Source organism: Phodopus roborovskii, unplaced genomic scaffold, assembly GCF_943737965.1.
Source record: "Phodopus roborovskii unplaced genomic scaffold, PHOROB, whole genome shotgun sequence".
In the NCBI taxonomy this organism is placed as follows: Eukaryota; Metazoa; Chordata; class Mammalia; order Rodentia; family Cricetidae; genus Phodopus; species Phodopus roborovskii.
This window is the reverse complement of record NW_026126448.1, coordinates 8,589,253-8,602,489: the sequence shown is the minus strand read 5'-3', so window position 1 is coordinate 8,602,489 and position 13,237 is coordinate 8,589,253. Positions and strand designations below refer to the sequence as shown.

Genomic DNA, 13,237 nt, shown 5'->3' with positions numbered 1-13,237 from the left:
GACTACTCTTATGTCCCTGTCTGTCTGCCTCAAGGCAGGCCCTTGATAACCCTGGAGGGCCAAGCAATCGGGAGTGTGCAGAGTCAGTCAAGGAGCAAGTAAGGTCAGCAACCTGAAGCCCTGACTTGCTTGGTTTGGCTCTTCAGGTTGCCAGAGATGTCACAGCAGGGCCCATGCCTCGTAAATTCACATGTACCTCTGAAAGAGTAGGATCTAGTGGGACCCAGCGCTGTCACAACTCTCCCCTCTCCATTGTGGGGAACTCCATGCCTGGGTGATTCAAACCTAGCCCCAGATGGTTGCCTTTGCTTTGAACATTGAACATAGATATGTGACCACAGTAGGTCATGGGATAGTACAACCTAGAAAAGCATAGTGACTTCACGTGCAGGAATCTACCTGGACCAGAGCACTCAAAGGGAAGCTGCGTTCAGCAGGTCCTCACTCACACTGTTCTGTGGGATTGGAGGTCTTCCTTCCAGCTTCCTCTGACTGCCTGATACCTGATTCCCAGAGTTCCAGGGCTCTCTCCCTCCTTCACTAATCTCTAACACTGCTCAGGCTTCTCTTTTGTTTTTCGAGAAAGGTCTTACATAGCACAGGCTGTCCCACACTCACTCTGTAGCCAGAAATGACTCTGCACTCCTCCCAACTCCACCTTCCAACTGATAGGATTCCCAGGCAGTGGGGTAGGGAAGAGCTGACCCTGCACAAGTGTCTAGACTACTTTAGGATGCCATTGTCCATTAAATGCCCACTCCGTGTAGGAGAGAAGTAGTTTACTCCTAGGCAGGTGGTCACAGAAATTAAGTACTTTTATCCTGGAACACACAGCTTTGTCAGTGGCAGACTTAGTTGAAATCTAGGTTTCTGTACATTGATCTCACTGTCTTTTCGGATCATCACACTGTCCCTGACTGAGATCTGTGCATTATCTCCAAGGTAGGTCAGGAAGCTGAAGAGAGACTGGTTTATCAAGGCCATGCAGCTAGTCTGGCTCCTTCTAGCATTAGTTTGGTTTTCTGTCAACTCCTAATGCTCCCAAGGGTGTCCAGATGGAGCCTGCCGTTCCAACAGCACACACCCTTTTGTTAACACTGTTGGCAGAGCATTCCATCAAGAAAGGGCTTATTCCTTATCTCTGCCTCTTTCCCTCTCTCTCTTCTACCATCAGTTCAGTCAGCCAGGTAGCCACACAGATTCAGTCAGAGGAGGCCTACCCTGGCCTGGCCCTGGGTGTTCTGGAGGAAGTTTTACAGTGAAGAGTAAGAGCATTCCAGGCAGAGGGCTCGTAGTAAGAAGTGCAGAGGAGCATACTGTTCTTGGGAAAGGCAGGTGAAGGCTTCCTGATAGATGGACAGTTGATGTTCTGTGTCAGTAACATCTAGTGCTTTGTAATTTTCACTCCACATATTGTCTATCGTCCCATATCCAACTACTAGACTGTAGGCTTCTTGAAAACAAGGGATTGACCCCACACACACACTTAGAATTGTTACTGGTAAATACATGGCAGACCATCAGTCAGCCTTTGCCGCATCGCTGAATCTGTTACAGACTCAAATGGAATAGTGAAAGGACTTAGCTGCCCAAATGGCCCCAGTTCCATATAATCACGGAGGCACAATGCAGTGTTACAAAGTGTAAGGGGAAGCTGTACTGGCTGAGGGAGTTCTGCTGAGCCCACGGCAACAGGAAGTGCTGCCAAATGTCCTCGCTGCCCAGGAGGGAAGAATGGATTGGACAACCTGTGTTCCCACACCCTAACCCCGCCCTGCTCTTCCTCCGCAGCTGTCCATGCTGTTCACTGAGGAGTGTGACAAGGTCCGAGATCTGATGCATGTGCACTCCTTCAGCTATGACTTCCACCTGCGCCTTGTGCACCAGCATGTGCTCGGTGCCCACCTGGTCCTGCGGCACGGCTACCACCTCACCACCTTCCTGCAGCATTTCCTGGCCCACCACCCTGATGGCCCTCACTTTGGTCGCAATCACATTTACCAGGGTCAGTGCCCAAGGGCAAGCTGGTGAAGCTAAAACAGAGCAGACACATGGCCAGGCCTGGCTGATAGGACCATGAATCGCTCATTTCTCTTGTACCACGTTTATGCTTTCTGTCTTCGACTGCCTCTTAAGTTTTTCACAGTTGGTTTCATATCAGAATTAAGTCCCTGGGTCCTGTGTTACCCTGCCCTCTGTTCTGAGCACTTTATCCCATCTCAACAACATTCCACAGGAGTTTGGGAGCTCCCCAGGGAAGCAAAACCTAAGTATTCCCATCCCCTGTCCCAGCCCAGGTTGCTTGTCCCAGACTTAGTGCCAGCTTTGCTTGTAACTTGCCTCATAGGGACATTGGAGCTCCCCACCCCACTCATTGCTGCCCACCAGCTGTACAACTATGTGGCCGATCACGCCAGTTCTTACCACATGAAGCCATTGCGAATGGCCCGGCCTGGTGGCCCAGAACATAATGAATATGCCCTGGTGTCAGCATGGCACAGGTAAGGCCAGGAGGCAGCTTCCAGCATGCTCCTAGTAGGGCTGATGTTGGGGCCACACTTGGAATAAGAAGATGTGTGCTTTCTTGGGCACGAGGGTCGGGACTGGTTTCCTTAGAGCCTTGGGATTGACATCTCTCCCACTCCAACTACGCAGCTCTGGCTCTTATCTGGACTCTGAGGGACTTCGCCATCAGGACGACTTTGATGTGTCTCTGCTTGTCTGTCACTCTGCTGCACCCTTTGAGGAGCAAGGAGAAGCTGAGCGACATGTTCTGAGGTCAGACCTCTTACCTGAATGTACCCATTTTTCAGATTGCCCTCAACCCTACCCATGAGTCTGCTGCTGTGACACTCTCCCACTCTCCTGCTCCTTCGCTTCCCCAGGCTTCAGTTCTTCGTGGTGCTTACCAGCCAACGAGAACTCTTCCCAAGACTCACTGCTGACATGCGCAGGTTCCGGAAACCATCCAGGCTTCCCCCTGAGCCAGAGGCTCCTGGGAGCTTGGTTGGTAGCCCTGGGGAGACATCAGGAATTATGCTGACCCCAGGGCCAGCTCCTCTGTTCCCACCACTGGCCACAGAAGTGGGTATGGCCCGGGCCAGGCTGGCTCAGCTGGTTAGATTGGCTGGTGGGCACTGTCGGCGGGATACCCTCTGGAAACGCCTCTTCTTGCTGGAGCCACCGGGGCCTGACCGGCTAAGGCTAGGGGGCCGCCTGGCCCTGGCAGAGCTGGAGGAGCTCCTAGAGGCAGTCCACGCCAAGTCCATTGCAGACATTGACCCCCAGCTGGTAAGAGACCTGACTTCACAAGGGCCAGCATTGCTTCCAGAAGTTCCGTAGCTGCCTGGGTGGGAAGGAGGGCATCTTGGGTGACTCTGGATTGGTAGGCTCAGGGCTGTGGCCCCTCCCCAGGACTGCTTCCTGTCCATGACTGTCTCCTGGTACCAGAGCCTCATCAAGGTTCTCCTGAGCCGATTCCCCCAAAGCTGCCGCCATTTTCAGAGCCCGGACTTGGGAACCCAGTACTTGGTGAGTCCCATTGGCCCCGTGCTACATCTGACATCACAGAACCATTCAGGGAGCTCAGACTTAGCAAACAAGCTCTACCTTACATTGTCGTCTTGCTGTAGTCAGAACACACTAATAGCCTTAAAAAAAAAAAAAAACTCTGAGCAGTGGGTAGTGAGCCTGAGTCCATGATGGCTGGGAAGTGACACACCTTGGCTTGAGATCCCAGAAAAGGCTCTGGGTTGATGCCTACTCCAAGTGTGGCACTCAGCCCACTGGAAGGCAGGTGTTCAGCACCACTGTCTGAGGATCTGTGTCTCAGCAATATCCCCAGAAGGTGTGTGCACACTGGCGTGAAGGCACAGCTGTGAAGGGCAGGACAAGAGAAAGGCACAGTGATGACTGGGCATGGGAAACTAAAGAGACAGCTGTGGTTAGGAAGATGGTGAGGGAGAGCGTAGGAGCAGTGAGCCTGGAACAGATTTGTCTCTGGTATACCACAGGTCATCCAGAGAAGCCAAGGCTACCATAGGGCAGGCAAAAGGGCATCTGGGGTGCCAGTGATGGGAGCACTAAAGCTGGATTGGGACAGAGGAAGTGTTGAGTTCTTGGGGCAAGTTGATTCTGACATCCATGAGGTATGTGGACATCGGGATCAAGAGAGATATAGGCCACAGTCATCACATGAATAGCAAGTACAGAAGGCCCAAGGAGAAACAACCCAGGGGTAGACCCCAGAGCTGAGTGCTAGGGAGCAGGGCCATCAGGAGGCAGTGCGAGACCTGGAACTGGCTGGAGGGGTCCTGCCAAGGGTCTATAACTACCCCTCACTGATTGGCTTCCCTAGAGGTTTCCGACAGGGCTGTGACTGAGGCTCAGTGTGGCAACACTATCCTGAGTGACCCGGGCTCACAGATAGGATCACACACGACAAAAGGAGGCCTCACCCTCCTGCCTCCGTAAGAAGCCCTGCAGGAGGGTTTACACCCACTCAGAGAGACAAGCCTCACTCTTCTGTTGTATCTGTTGCTTCAGGTTGTGCTGAATCAGAAGTTCACCGACTGTTTTGTGTTAGTGTTTCTGGACTCCCACCTGGGAAAGACGGTGAGAACAAAGGGCCAGGGTCTTCATGGAGGCTTTCCCCAAGTCCTCCACTCAGCCTGCTAAGAGTGGCCTGTCCTGCAGCCGCTGTCTGTCCTTTCCACACGCCCCCTCACCACTCTATCTTGTTTCCCCACAGTCTCTGACAGTGGTGTTCCGAGAGCCCTTCCCAGTGCAGCCCCAGGACAGTGAGAGCCCCCCTGCCCAGCTGGTCTCTACCTACCACCATTTGGAGTCTGTCATCAACACAGCCTGTTTCACCCTCTGGACTCGCCTCCTCTGAGAAAATGGACCACTGGCTTCATTGGTTAAATTGTGGATCCAAGCTTGCCCATCTGAGGCCCCAAGTCCTCAGACACAAAGTGACAGCAAGGACTGTGAACATGTCTGGGAAACTGCTGCTATGCTCTGGCCACAGACACTGCCCACCCCAGACACAGCTGCTGAACATCCTGGACCCCTGGGCCCATCCAGAAGAGGCCTCCGTCTGCCCACCTGATGGAGTCACAGGCTTCATGTGAACCGGCGAGCACTCACCCCTTAGACCTCAGCTAGTGACCAGACTCACATCTTGTCACTGTCTGCCACCTGCATCCTGGGCCCTCTGGTCTTTGTTCCCACTTGGCCATCACTGTTGGACATTTACCCTTTCGATGAGACACTGGTTCTAATCTTGGCCCTGCCTCTCAAATGCCTGAGACCAGTGTTTGCCTCCCCACCCCCACTGAACCTTTGGTTCCTCATCTGTAGATAAGGAGCGTTCAGAAGCTCTCTGTATCCACAGCAACCCTGGCAACAATCAGAGGGTTCGAGCTCGATCTGTGTGTCCCTTCTCAGTAGGAGGGAATTAACCCAGAGACATTGAAGCATTAGACACTATGTGTCCCCAACCCTTGTAATATACACATATGAAAATACTCAGTGCATCTTTAATTCACAGGAGGGGTGTCATGACCCTCGCCCGCTGCCCCAGAGCAGCATGCAGGTGCTGTGTAGAACCTTACTGGCCTGTCTGTGGGTAGCCCCGTCTGTCCCAGTATGAACGTAGCCAGCTCAGACCTTCCACCGTGTCTCCTGCAGCAAAAGAGAGGCAATGCCATCTCAACCCATAAGGGAAAGGACAGCCCCTGTCCAACATCCATCCCTCCTCCCTCCAATGTCCCCTTGCCCAAGCTACCCCTTGTCCCCAGCCTCACCTCGAGGCTGATACTCGCAGCCCACAAATCCTTGGTAGCCTTCATTTTCTAGCAGCTGGAACAGGTAAGAAAAGTCCAGCTCTCCAGAGCTGCTTGGCTCCCCTCGGTCTGGGACCTGGGCCACCTGCACATGCCCTGGGAACAGATGAAGAGAGACATGGGACAAGGAGTGGGAAGGGAGGCAAGCCTAAGAACCAGCATGGGACCAGGAGGAACTTGGGGAGGGGGAACCCTCACCAACAATGGGCAGGAACTCCCTGATGTTTCCTGTCAGATTACCATCCATGATCTGCCAGTGGAATACATCCTGGGGAAGAGAATGTCAGTCAGAACCTTCGGGTATCCTCCCCAATTCAACCCAGACTGGAAGACATGACCTAAAGAAGCACCCATCTTCCACTCACCATTTGCAATTGAAGATTGGGTCTCCCAACCTTCTGCAAGATGGCTGCCGCTGGGGGGAAAGCCAGGGAAAAAGCCATGAGACTTTGCAACATGTGAATGAAAGAGGAATTGGAGGTGGCATAGGGCTAGAGTCCTACCCTGCTGGGGTGTATCCAGGAAGTACTGGGGGTCCGTGATTCGTGTGTTAATGGGCTCCAGCAGTCCCACAAGGTTCTCCTAGAACCATGATAGAGGCTGTCAAGGCTTCCTCCCCATGTCTGTCCCAATCTGTCACTGGTCAGCAGCTTTCTCTGTTCCTCTGACCTATGCTCTTGCTCAGCTTTGTACCTCATCTACTGTCCCCACTGGATACTCCCTCCCCAGTACATTAGCTATGTGTTTCCACCTCTTACCTGAGCCAAAACCCCAGCTGCATATCTCAGGTTCTCCAGAAAAACTGTCTCCATCTCACCCTGGACTGCAGCTCGGTCAGCCCCTTGGGGCACTCGGCCAGCCATCAGGTGGATCCTGTAGAGAAGGTGGCAGGGAGGGGCTCATGCCCTCAATTCCCTATACATCTTCTAGATGCCCTGTGGCTATACCAGCCTCACCCCATCTCTCTGAGTCTACTGTCCAGACCATCAAAGGCATGGTACCCAAGTATCCCAACAGCTTCCCCCATTTGTATGTCAGCCAAGGCAAGTCACCCATGCCCTCTTCCAGTCAACCCATCAGGGCCTCTTCCTATCATTTATTCCCTCCTAGACTCTTAACCGCCCCTTTCCCTTCTCAGCTCATAAGCATGCTTGAGGCTCACCTGTTTTGTTGTTGTTTGTTTTGTTTTTCTTCCAGATTTTTAAATTTTGTGTGGGTGTTTTGCCTGCGTATGTGTATGTGTACCTGGTGCCCTTGGGGATCAGAGGGTGTTGGATGCCCTGTTACTGGATTTACAGATGTTTGTGAGCTGCCATGTGGGTACTGGCAACCCAGCCCAGATCCTCTGCAAGAGCAACAAGCGCTCTTAACTGTTGAGCCATCTCTCCAGCCCTGAGGCTCACCTTTTAAAAATGATTTTGACCATTGCCCTTTTAAGACAGTCCGTGTTGCTTAACCCTGCTTCACATCTTAGCCTCTTCCCAAATGCTTTCTGCCCCTACTGCTGAGAAAATGAGCCTCTTGCCACCAGTTGTTTCCCACCTTTTCTTGATCTGGGATTTGACATCTATCCCCTTAGTCACACTTTGAGGCTGCATCACATCACCCCATCTCAGCAACATCCAAATTCCCACGGCCTGCAGTTCAAGCCCCTGGAACTCAGTATTCACCACCTCCAGCCTCATTAACTACTCAGATGGACACATCCCTCCTCTGGCCCCAGACTGCCTCCTTGCCTGAATATCGTACCTCTCCCTACAAAGTGGATGTGTGGGCCTGCCAGATTCAGGATTAGGTGCCCAATCCCACCCTCCCAGGTTTCTCGTCCTCGTTTAAACTCCCTCATCAGATCCCAGCACCCAGCATGGGATCCTGGTATGAGATGAGTCCGAAAGTGGATGTGTGGGCCTGCCAGATTCAGGATTAGGTGCCCAATCCCACCCCACCCAGGTTTCTCGTCCTCGTTTAAACTCCCTCATCAGATCCCAGCACCCAGCATGGGATCCTGGTATGAGATGAGTCCGAAAGTGTGGCATACAGAATGACACTAACATTAAATAAAAAAAGCAGGCTACAAAGGCCCTAACCCACAGCGGTATCCCTGCTCTGGGCTTCTCCCGACACCGCCCCGTGGTCAAGGGAGGGCAGGGCAGGGTACCTGGGGCAGCCCAGAGCCTTGGCGTACTGCACAGCCTGCTCCAGCCCCTCTCGGAAGGCCGCCTGTCTCCCGGGGACGGCCCCCAGCCCCATCTCCCCCTTCTCTTGGTCTCCTGCGGAGAGAACCAGCGTCAGTGCGGGCTTGGCTCCCCGCAGCCCTGCCGCTCCCCGCCCCGGTGCGCACCCCGCGGCGTGTTGATGAGCACCAGCCGCAGTCCCGCGGCCCGCGCAGCGCTCGCCAGGGCCTGGGGCGGCTCGGCGTACGGCCAGGCCACCTCGGCCGCCTCGAAGCCCGCGCGGCCCGCGGCCTGCAGCCGCTCAGGGAGGCCGGGGAGCTCCTGGAACAGCCAGGAAACGTTGGCCGAGAAGCGAAGCGGAGCCATGTGGACGGAAGACGGCAGCGAGGGCGCGGCCTTGGGTCAGGAAGCGAGGCAACCGGCGTGGGGGGGGGGGGCGGAGCGCACTGGAAGCCGCAGCCCCTGCCCAGGTCAAATAAAGGGAGATGGACCTTTGAACGAATCGCCCAGCGAAAAGGAGGTAGCTTCTCATTAAGTAACGTCCGAAAGCTGTGAGCAATTAGGTTTATTTGAGTCCCACAATGTCACATATGCTGGCCCAGGACTCCCACCGCCATCCTCCTGCATCAGCCTCCTTATATGGGATTACAAGCCTACCCCCAACCACACTCGGATCTTTATGCCAGCAGCTATCACACTGCCAGCCCGCTGGTTTTCCCTTACAGACTAAACACCAAATGAGCAATTTTTTTTTTTCAGAAAATTCGGATCATGTTGTTCATAGTTTTATAGCCTATCCTTTTTCAAACGACAGTCTATTAACATTCCCTCGTGCTCTTCAATACTCTTCAAAGTCATGCCAATCGCCGCTTATTGTTGCATTCCGCACTTAGACAACCCATAATTATCATCACGTCGCTGTGGATGTGGTGTGTGTGCGTGCGTGCGCGCGCGGACTGTAGCAGCACTTTAAAGCACTTCTGGGCCCCCATCTCCTTAGACTCCCCCTTTAACGATGTCCATCACAGTGCTTGCCAGTCCTGGATGTTTGTCCGTAAAAGAAACTGCTGTACCAGGCTAACGGCGGTAAGCAGCTGGGGGCGGGCCAGTCTCCGCCTCCGCTGGTTGGGTCATGGGAGGATAGCCAAGGGCAGCCAACCTGGCCAGTAAAGATTCCCTGATCAGGTCTTGGTTTTTCCCGATTACCAGGTATGTGGAAAATATTATTATTATTATTATTATTATTATTATTAATTGTTATTATTATTAAAGTGAAACATGGTAGAGCTCAGAAGTGTGTAACGATCCTTATGTAAAGACATCAGGAAAATTCTCTGTCCCGGGGCAGCTGCTCCACAGCTGGAGTTTTCCCTAGCTAGGAAGCTACCTTACCTGCAAAGCTTCCTGTATTTCTTGAAACAATTGGAAAAAAATCTCCTTTCATCTACAAAAACTATATATATAATTATATACTCCATAAGTGGAAACATGCTTGCATTCTTTTTTAAAATTTATGTTATGTACATGGGTGTTTTGTCTACATGCAATACCTAGGGAAGCCAGAAGAGGGCATCGGATCTCCTGGAATTAGCTAAGTAGGTGCTGGTATCTAGACTGGGGTACACATCTTCCCTAACCCCCCTTAAATTATTTTTAAAAAATATTTATTTGCTTATTAGGTATACAGTGTTCTGTCTGCATGTGTCCAGTAAGGCAAGAAGAGGGTACCAGAGCTCATTACAGATGGTTGTGAGTCTGTGACTGCTGGGAATTGAACTCAGGACTTCTGGAAGAGCAGCCAGTGCTCTTAACCTCTGAGTCATCTCTCTGCCCCCCCCCACACACACACCCTTTAAATTCTTGATAGCTATGCTAGAGTGCTTTCTGAAAGGGTAAACATACAAAGATCGTGTGCACCTAGAATCCCCAGTACTTAGAAGACTGACACAGGGCTCAATGTGAGTTCAAAGCCAGCCTGAACAGCATAGCAACACCTTGTCTGAGAGAAAGTTTTAAAACGTAAATTTATACCCCACACCCCCATAAGTAGAATTCATCTCAACCTCCTTTCTGAGAGCTCCAAGTGCACCCAGCCAGCTCCCGCAGTTCTGCTCAGCCTCATCTCAAGGCTAGCCCACACAGACACCGGGTCCATTCTCATCCCATCCTTAAGCCACATGCTTGGAGGTTCCACTCCTGTAGCTCTGACTCTCCTGCAGGACAGACCCCCCCCCCCAGCTCACCTGACTTCTTGCCATTTGCAGTTGAATAACCTTTGGCTTGTTCTGGAACTTGCTTCTTGGCTGGAGTCCTGTGAGGTTGTGGCCCCTTAACTAAGTTTAACTTTTTAGTCATCCGCAGGTTTACAATCCAGAGTGACACCTAAGCAAAGACCCCTTCATTAACTCTTCACTGTAAATCCCTCGCCTATTCTACTTAAATCCTAGTAGCACTGCTGCAGCCCAAGGTCTGAATCAGGACAAAATGCTTGGATCCATGGCGATCCCCACCCTTTCTCAGATTCCCTCATGCATGCATGCATGCGGCAGAGGATGCATGAACTAGATGGATGTGACTCCCCTTTCCTCTCAATTCCCTTATGACTTTCACTGAAATGATTAGGTAAGGAGCATGATGTCCATGAAAATCATTTCCCCCTTTGTCCCCCTTGCCAGGCACTGAACCCGGGCGGCTGTCCATAGAACATGAGCTTTTTCACTGAACTACACCCCAGCCTACAAATTATTTTCTTCCCTTATAACTTGGTCATCTATAGTTTCTAGCACTCTGCAACATGGGGATTGTACTAAATTATTATTCCAACTTTCAACTGTGTCTAACTTTTACCGAGAGAATTTCCACAGGAGTGATGTTTCATGACGGCATCAACAGCCTGTAAATGTTAATGGATGACAGCTAAAACTTGAGGGTAGAGTTCAGAGTTCAGAGTCTCATCTGGTCACGTTGATAGTACCTGCCAGTGTGGTATTGAGACATTCACAAGCCTGTGTACAATGCAAATCAAACCTACAGTGAAATTCCATTTGATACCATCCAGACTGGCGAAAGTGAAAGTCAGCACCAAATATCCAATAGGGTGTAGAACAACTGGAATGCTTCCTCGCTGTAGGTAGGAATGTAAATCACTTTAAACACTTTGGAAAACAATTTGGCATGATCTTTTAAAGCCCATATGCCCTTGACCCAACAGTTCCCCTTCCAGGTGTATTCCCTGAAGAACTATTTACACGAGTGTGGCAGGAACAAGCCCCGTGACATGCACAGCAGCACAGTTTACACAGCAAAAGAATGAAAGGAGGCAAACATCCATCGAGACACATGGAGATGAGTTGTAGCACAGACACACAGTGTTGCACAAAGAGGGGACCACAAAGCTGGCGGCTCAAACGAAAAATTGAGTTTGCTCTTGTAGTGAAGCAATGTGAAGTTTGCAGGGAGCTGAGGTGTTTTTTTTTTTTTTTTTTTTTTTTTTAAGTTTGCATCAAACTGAAAACAATGTGATGGTATAAAAACCTCAGAAACATAATTTTGAGAGAAATATGTACAGTATGCTTCCGGTTTTGTTCTTTTAAAGATTTGGTTTGATTTAAGTGTATGTGTCAGTGTTTAGGTGTGTGCGTGTGAGTATGGGTGTGTGCATGTAAGTGTGTACATGCAAGTGTGTGTGTGTGCATGTAAGTGTGAGTGCGTGTGTGCACACGCATGTGAGTATGGGTGTGTGCATGTGAGTGTATGCATGTGTGTGTCCGTGTGAGTGTGGATGCCTGCTGTGTCAGATTCCCTGGAATAAGACATGGGTGCTGGAAACCAGAATTGATTCTCTTCTCTTATCGTGGGATTCTGGTGTTGAACTTAGATCACTAGGGTTAGAGCAGCAAGCACCTTACCCACTAAGCCATCTCAGCGGCCCTGCTTCCATTTATACAAGGCAGGGAAAAACTAGTATCACATGAGGAGATTTCTCTTAAAAATAAATAAATAAATAGTGTGAATAGCGATCACAAAACACAGCATGATTGTACTGTGAGGGGAGAGAAATAGAAGCTATTAGAGACCTCAAATTCATTGTCATCAATTCCCTCAGACTGGGGGTACAGCCATATATGCTAATTATATCACGATGCTTTATCACGTACATATGTTCTATAGGCACCCATTTTGTGTATCAGTTTCATATTTAATAAAAACAGAACGTTAAAACCTTCTGCATGCATGCCTACCACCTGCTAGCACGTTCTGTGTTAACATTTTCATTGTGGGATCATCAGAATCTTAAGGTTTTGCTACAGTCTCGGCTTCCTAGCAACATTTGTATAGTTTGGGCTGTGATTACGGTTTTTGAGATTGCCACTGCTCAGTATGGTGGCCTTTTAGTGTATTATCTGCTCAGATGCTGTAGTGAGCATCTTACAGCATGGTCCCCAATAATTTATGCCTCGTGGTATTCAGATGCCTGGATACCCCTTCCCCTTGAATATGTGACTCACTTCCCAAAAATTAGATGGCATAAGGTACCTCAGTGAGTGACTTATAAAAAGCTGTGGCTTCTATCTTGGGTTTCTTGCTCACCTGCTCTTAGGAGGGTGTTGTGTTGTAAAGTGCCCTGCAGAAAAACCTACATGTTAGAAACTCTGACATCTGTAGTTATTATGACAAGGATGTCACCCCACCCTTTCACATGTCGAAGTGTCGGTCAGACATTTTATCATTGTGACAAACACCTGAGACAAACAATAGAAAGGGGACAAGATTTTTTTAGTCTCACGGTTTCAAAGGTTTCAGTCTAAATGAACTGGACTTACTGCTTTGGGTTAGAGGCAAGGCAGGGCTATGACAACAGAAGCACAGAACACAGGCTGCTCACCTCACAGGAGCCAAGAAGCAGAGGTTTAAGAGGAAGGCAAGAGGTGTGTGCGTGTGTGTGGTGCACACCTGTAATGCCAGCACTCAGGAGGCAGAGGCAGAGGCAGAGGCAGGCAGAGCTCTGAGTTTGAGACCAGCTTGGTCTACAGAACCAGTTTCAGTATCAACAGGGCTACACAGAGAAACCCTGTCCCAAAATAAACAAACAAATAAATGAAGGGGTGAGGCTTTGTGTATCCTTCAAACCCACAGCCCAGCAGCCTGTTTCCTCTAACTAGGCCCCACCTCTCACAGTTCATATTCGAGGTTAGAGTCCATCCTTAGATTAGACCT

General features: G+C 50.5%; 2 protein-coding genes across 2 annotated transcripts in view; one reads left to right on the top strand and one right to left on the bottom strand.

The window, feature by feature from the left end:
- Szt2 (SZT2 subunit of KICSTOR complex) overlaps nucleotides 1-5,528 on the top strand; it is a 45,666-nt gene extending 40,138 nt beyond the window's left edge. Inside the window, exons 66-72 of the mRNA XM_051188625.1 lie at nucleotides 1,792-2,005; nucleotides 2,348-2,501; nucleotides 2,656-2,778; nucleotides 2,886-3,291; nucleotides 3,415-3,531; nucleotides 4,546-4,614; nucleotides 4,751-5,528. Coding sequence (XP_051044582.1) covers nucleotides 1,792-2,005; nucleotides 2,348-2,501; nucleotides 2,656-2,778; nucleotides 2,886-3,291; nucleotides 3,415-3,531; nucleotides 4,546-4,614; nucleotides 4,751-4,894 — 1,227 coding nt within the window. The 3' untranslated portion in view covers nucleotides 4,895-5,528. The remainder of the gene's footprint in view (nucleotides 1-1,791; nucleotides 2,006-2,347; nucleotides 2,502-2,655; nucleotides 2,779-2,885; nucleotides 3,292-3,414; nucleotides 3,532-4,545; nucleotides 4,615-4,750) is intronic.
- Nucleotides 5,527-8,419, bottom strand: Hyi (hydroxypyruvate isomerase (putative)). The gene is made up of 8 exons (XM_051188623.1): nucleotides 8,188-8,419; nucleotides 8,005-8,116; nucleotides 6,605-6,719; nucleotides 6,350-6,428; nucleotides 6,212-6,261; nucleotides 6,045-6,114; nucleotides 5,808-5,942; nucleotides 5,527-5,685 (listed from the first exon to the last, which is right to left on the bottom strand). The coding sequence occupies exons 1-8, from the start codon at nucleotides 8,384-8,386 to the stop codon at nucleotides 5,612-5,614; spliced, it is 834 nt and encodes a 277-aa protein (XP_051044580.1). The 5' UTR covers nucleotides 8,387-8,419; the 3' UTR covers nucleotides 5,527-5,611.
- Nucleotides 8,420-13,237: the final 4,818 nt, after the last annotated feature.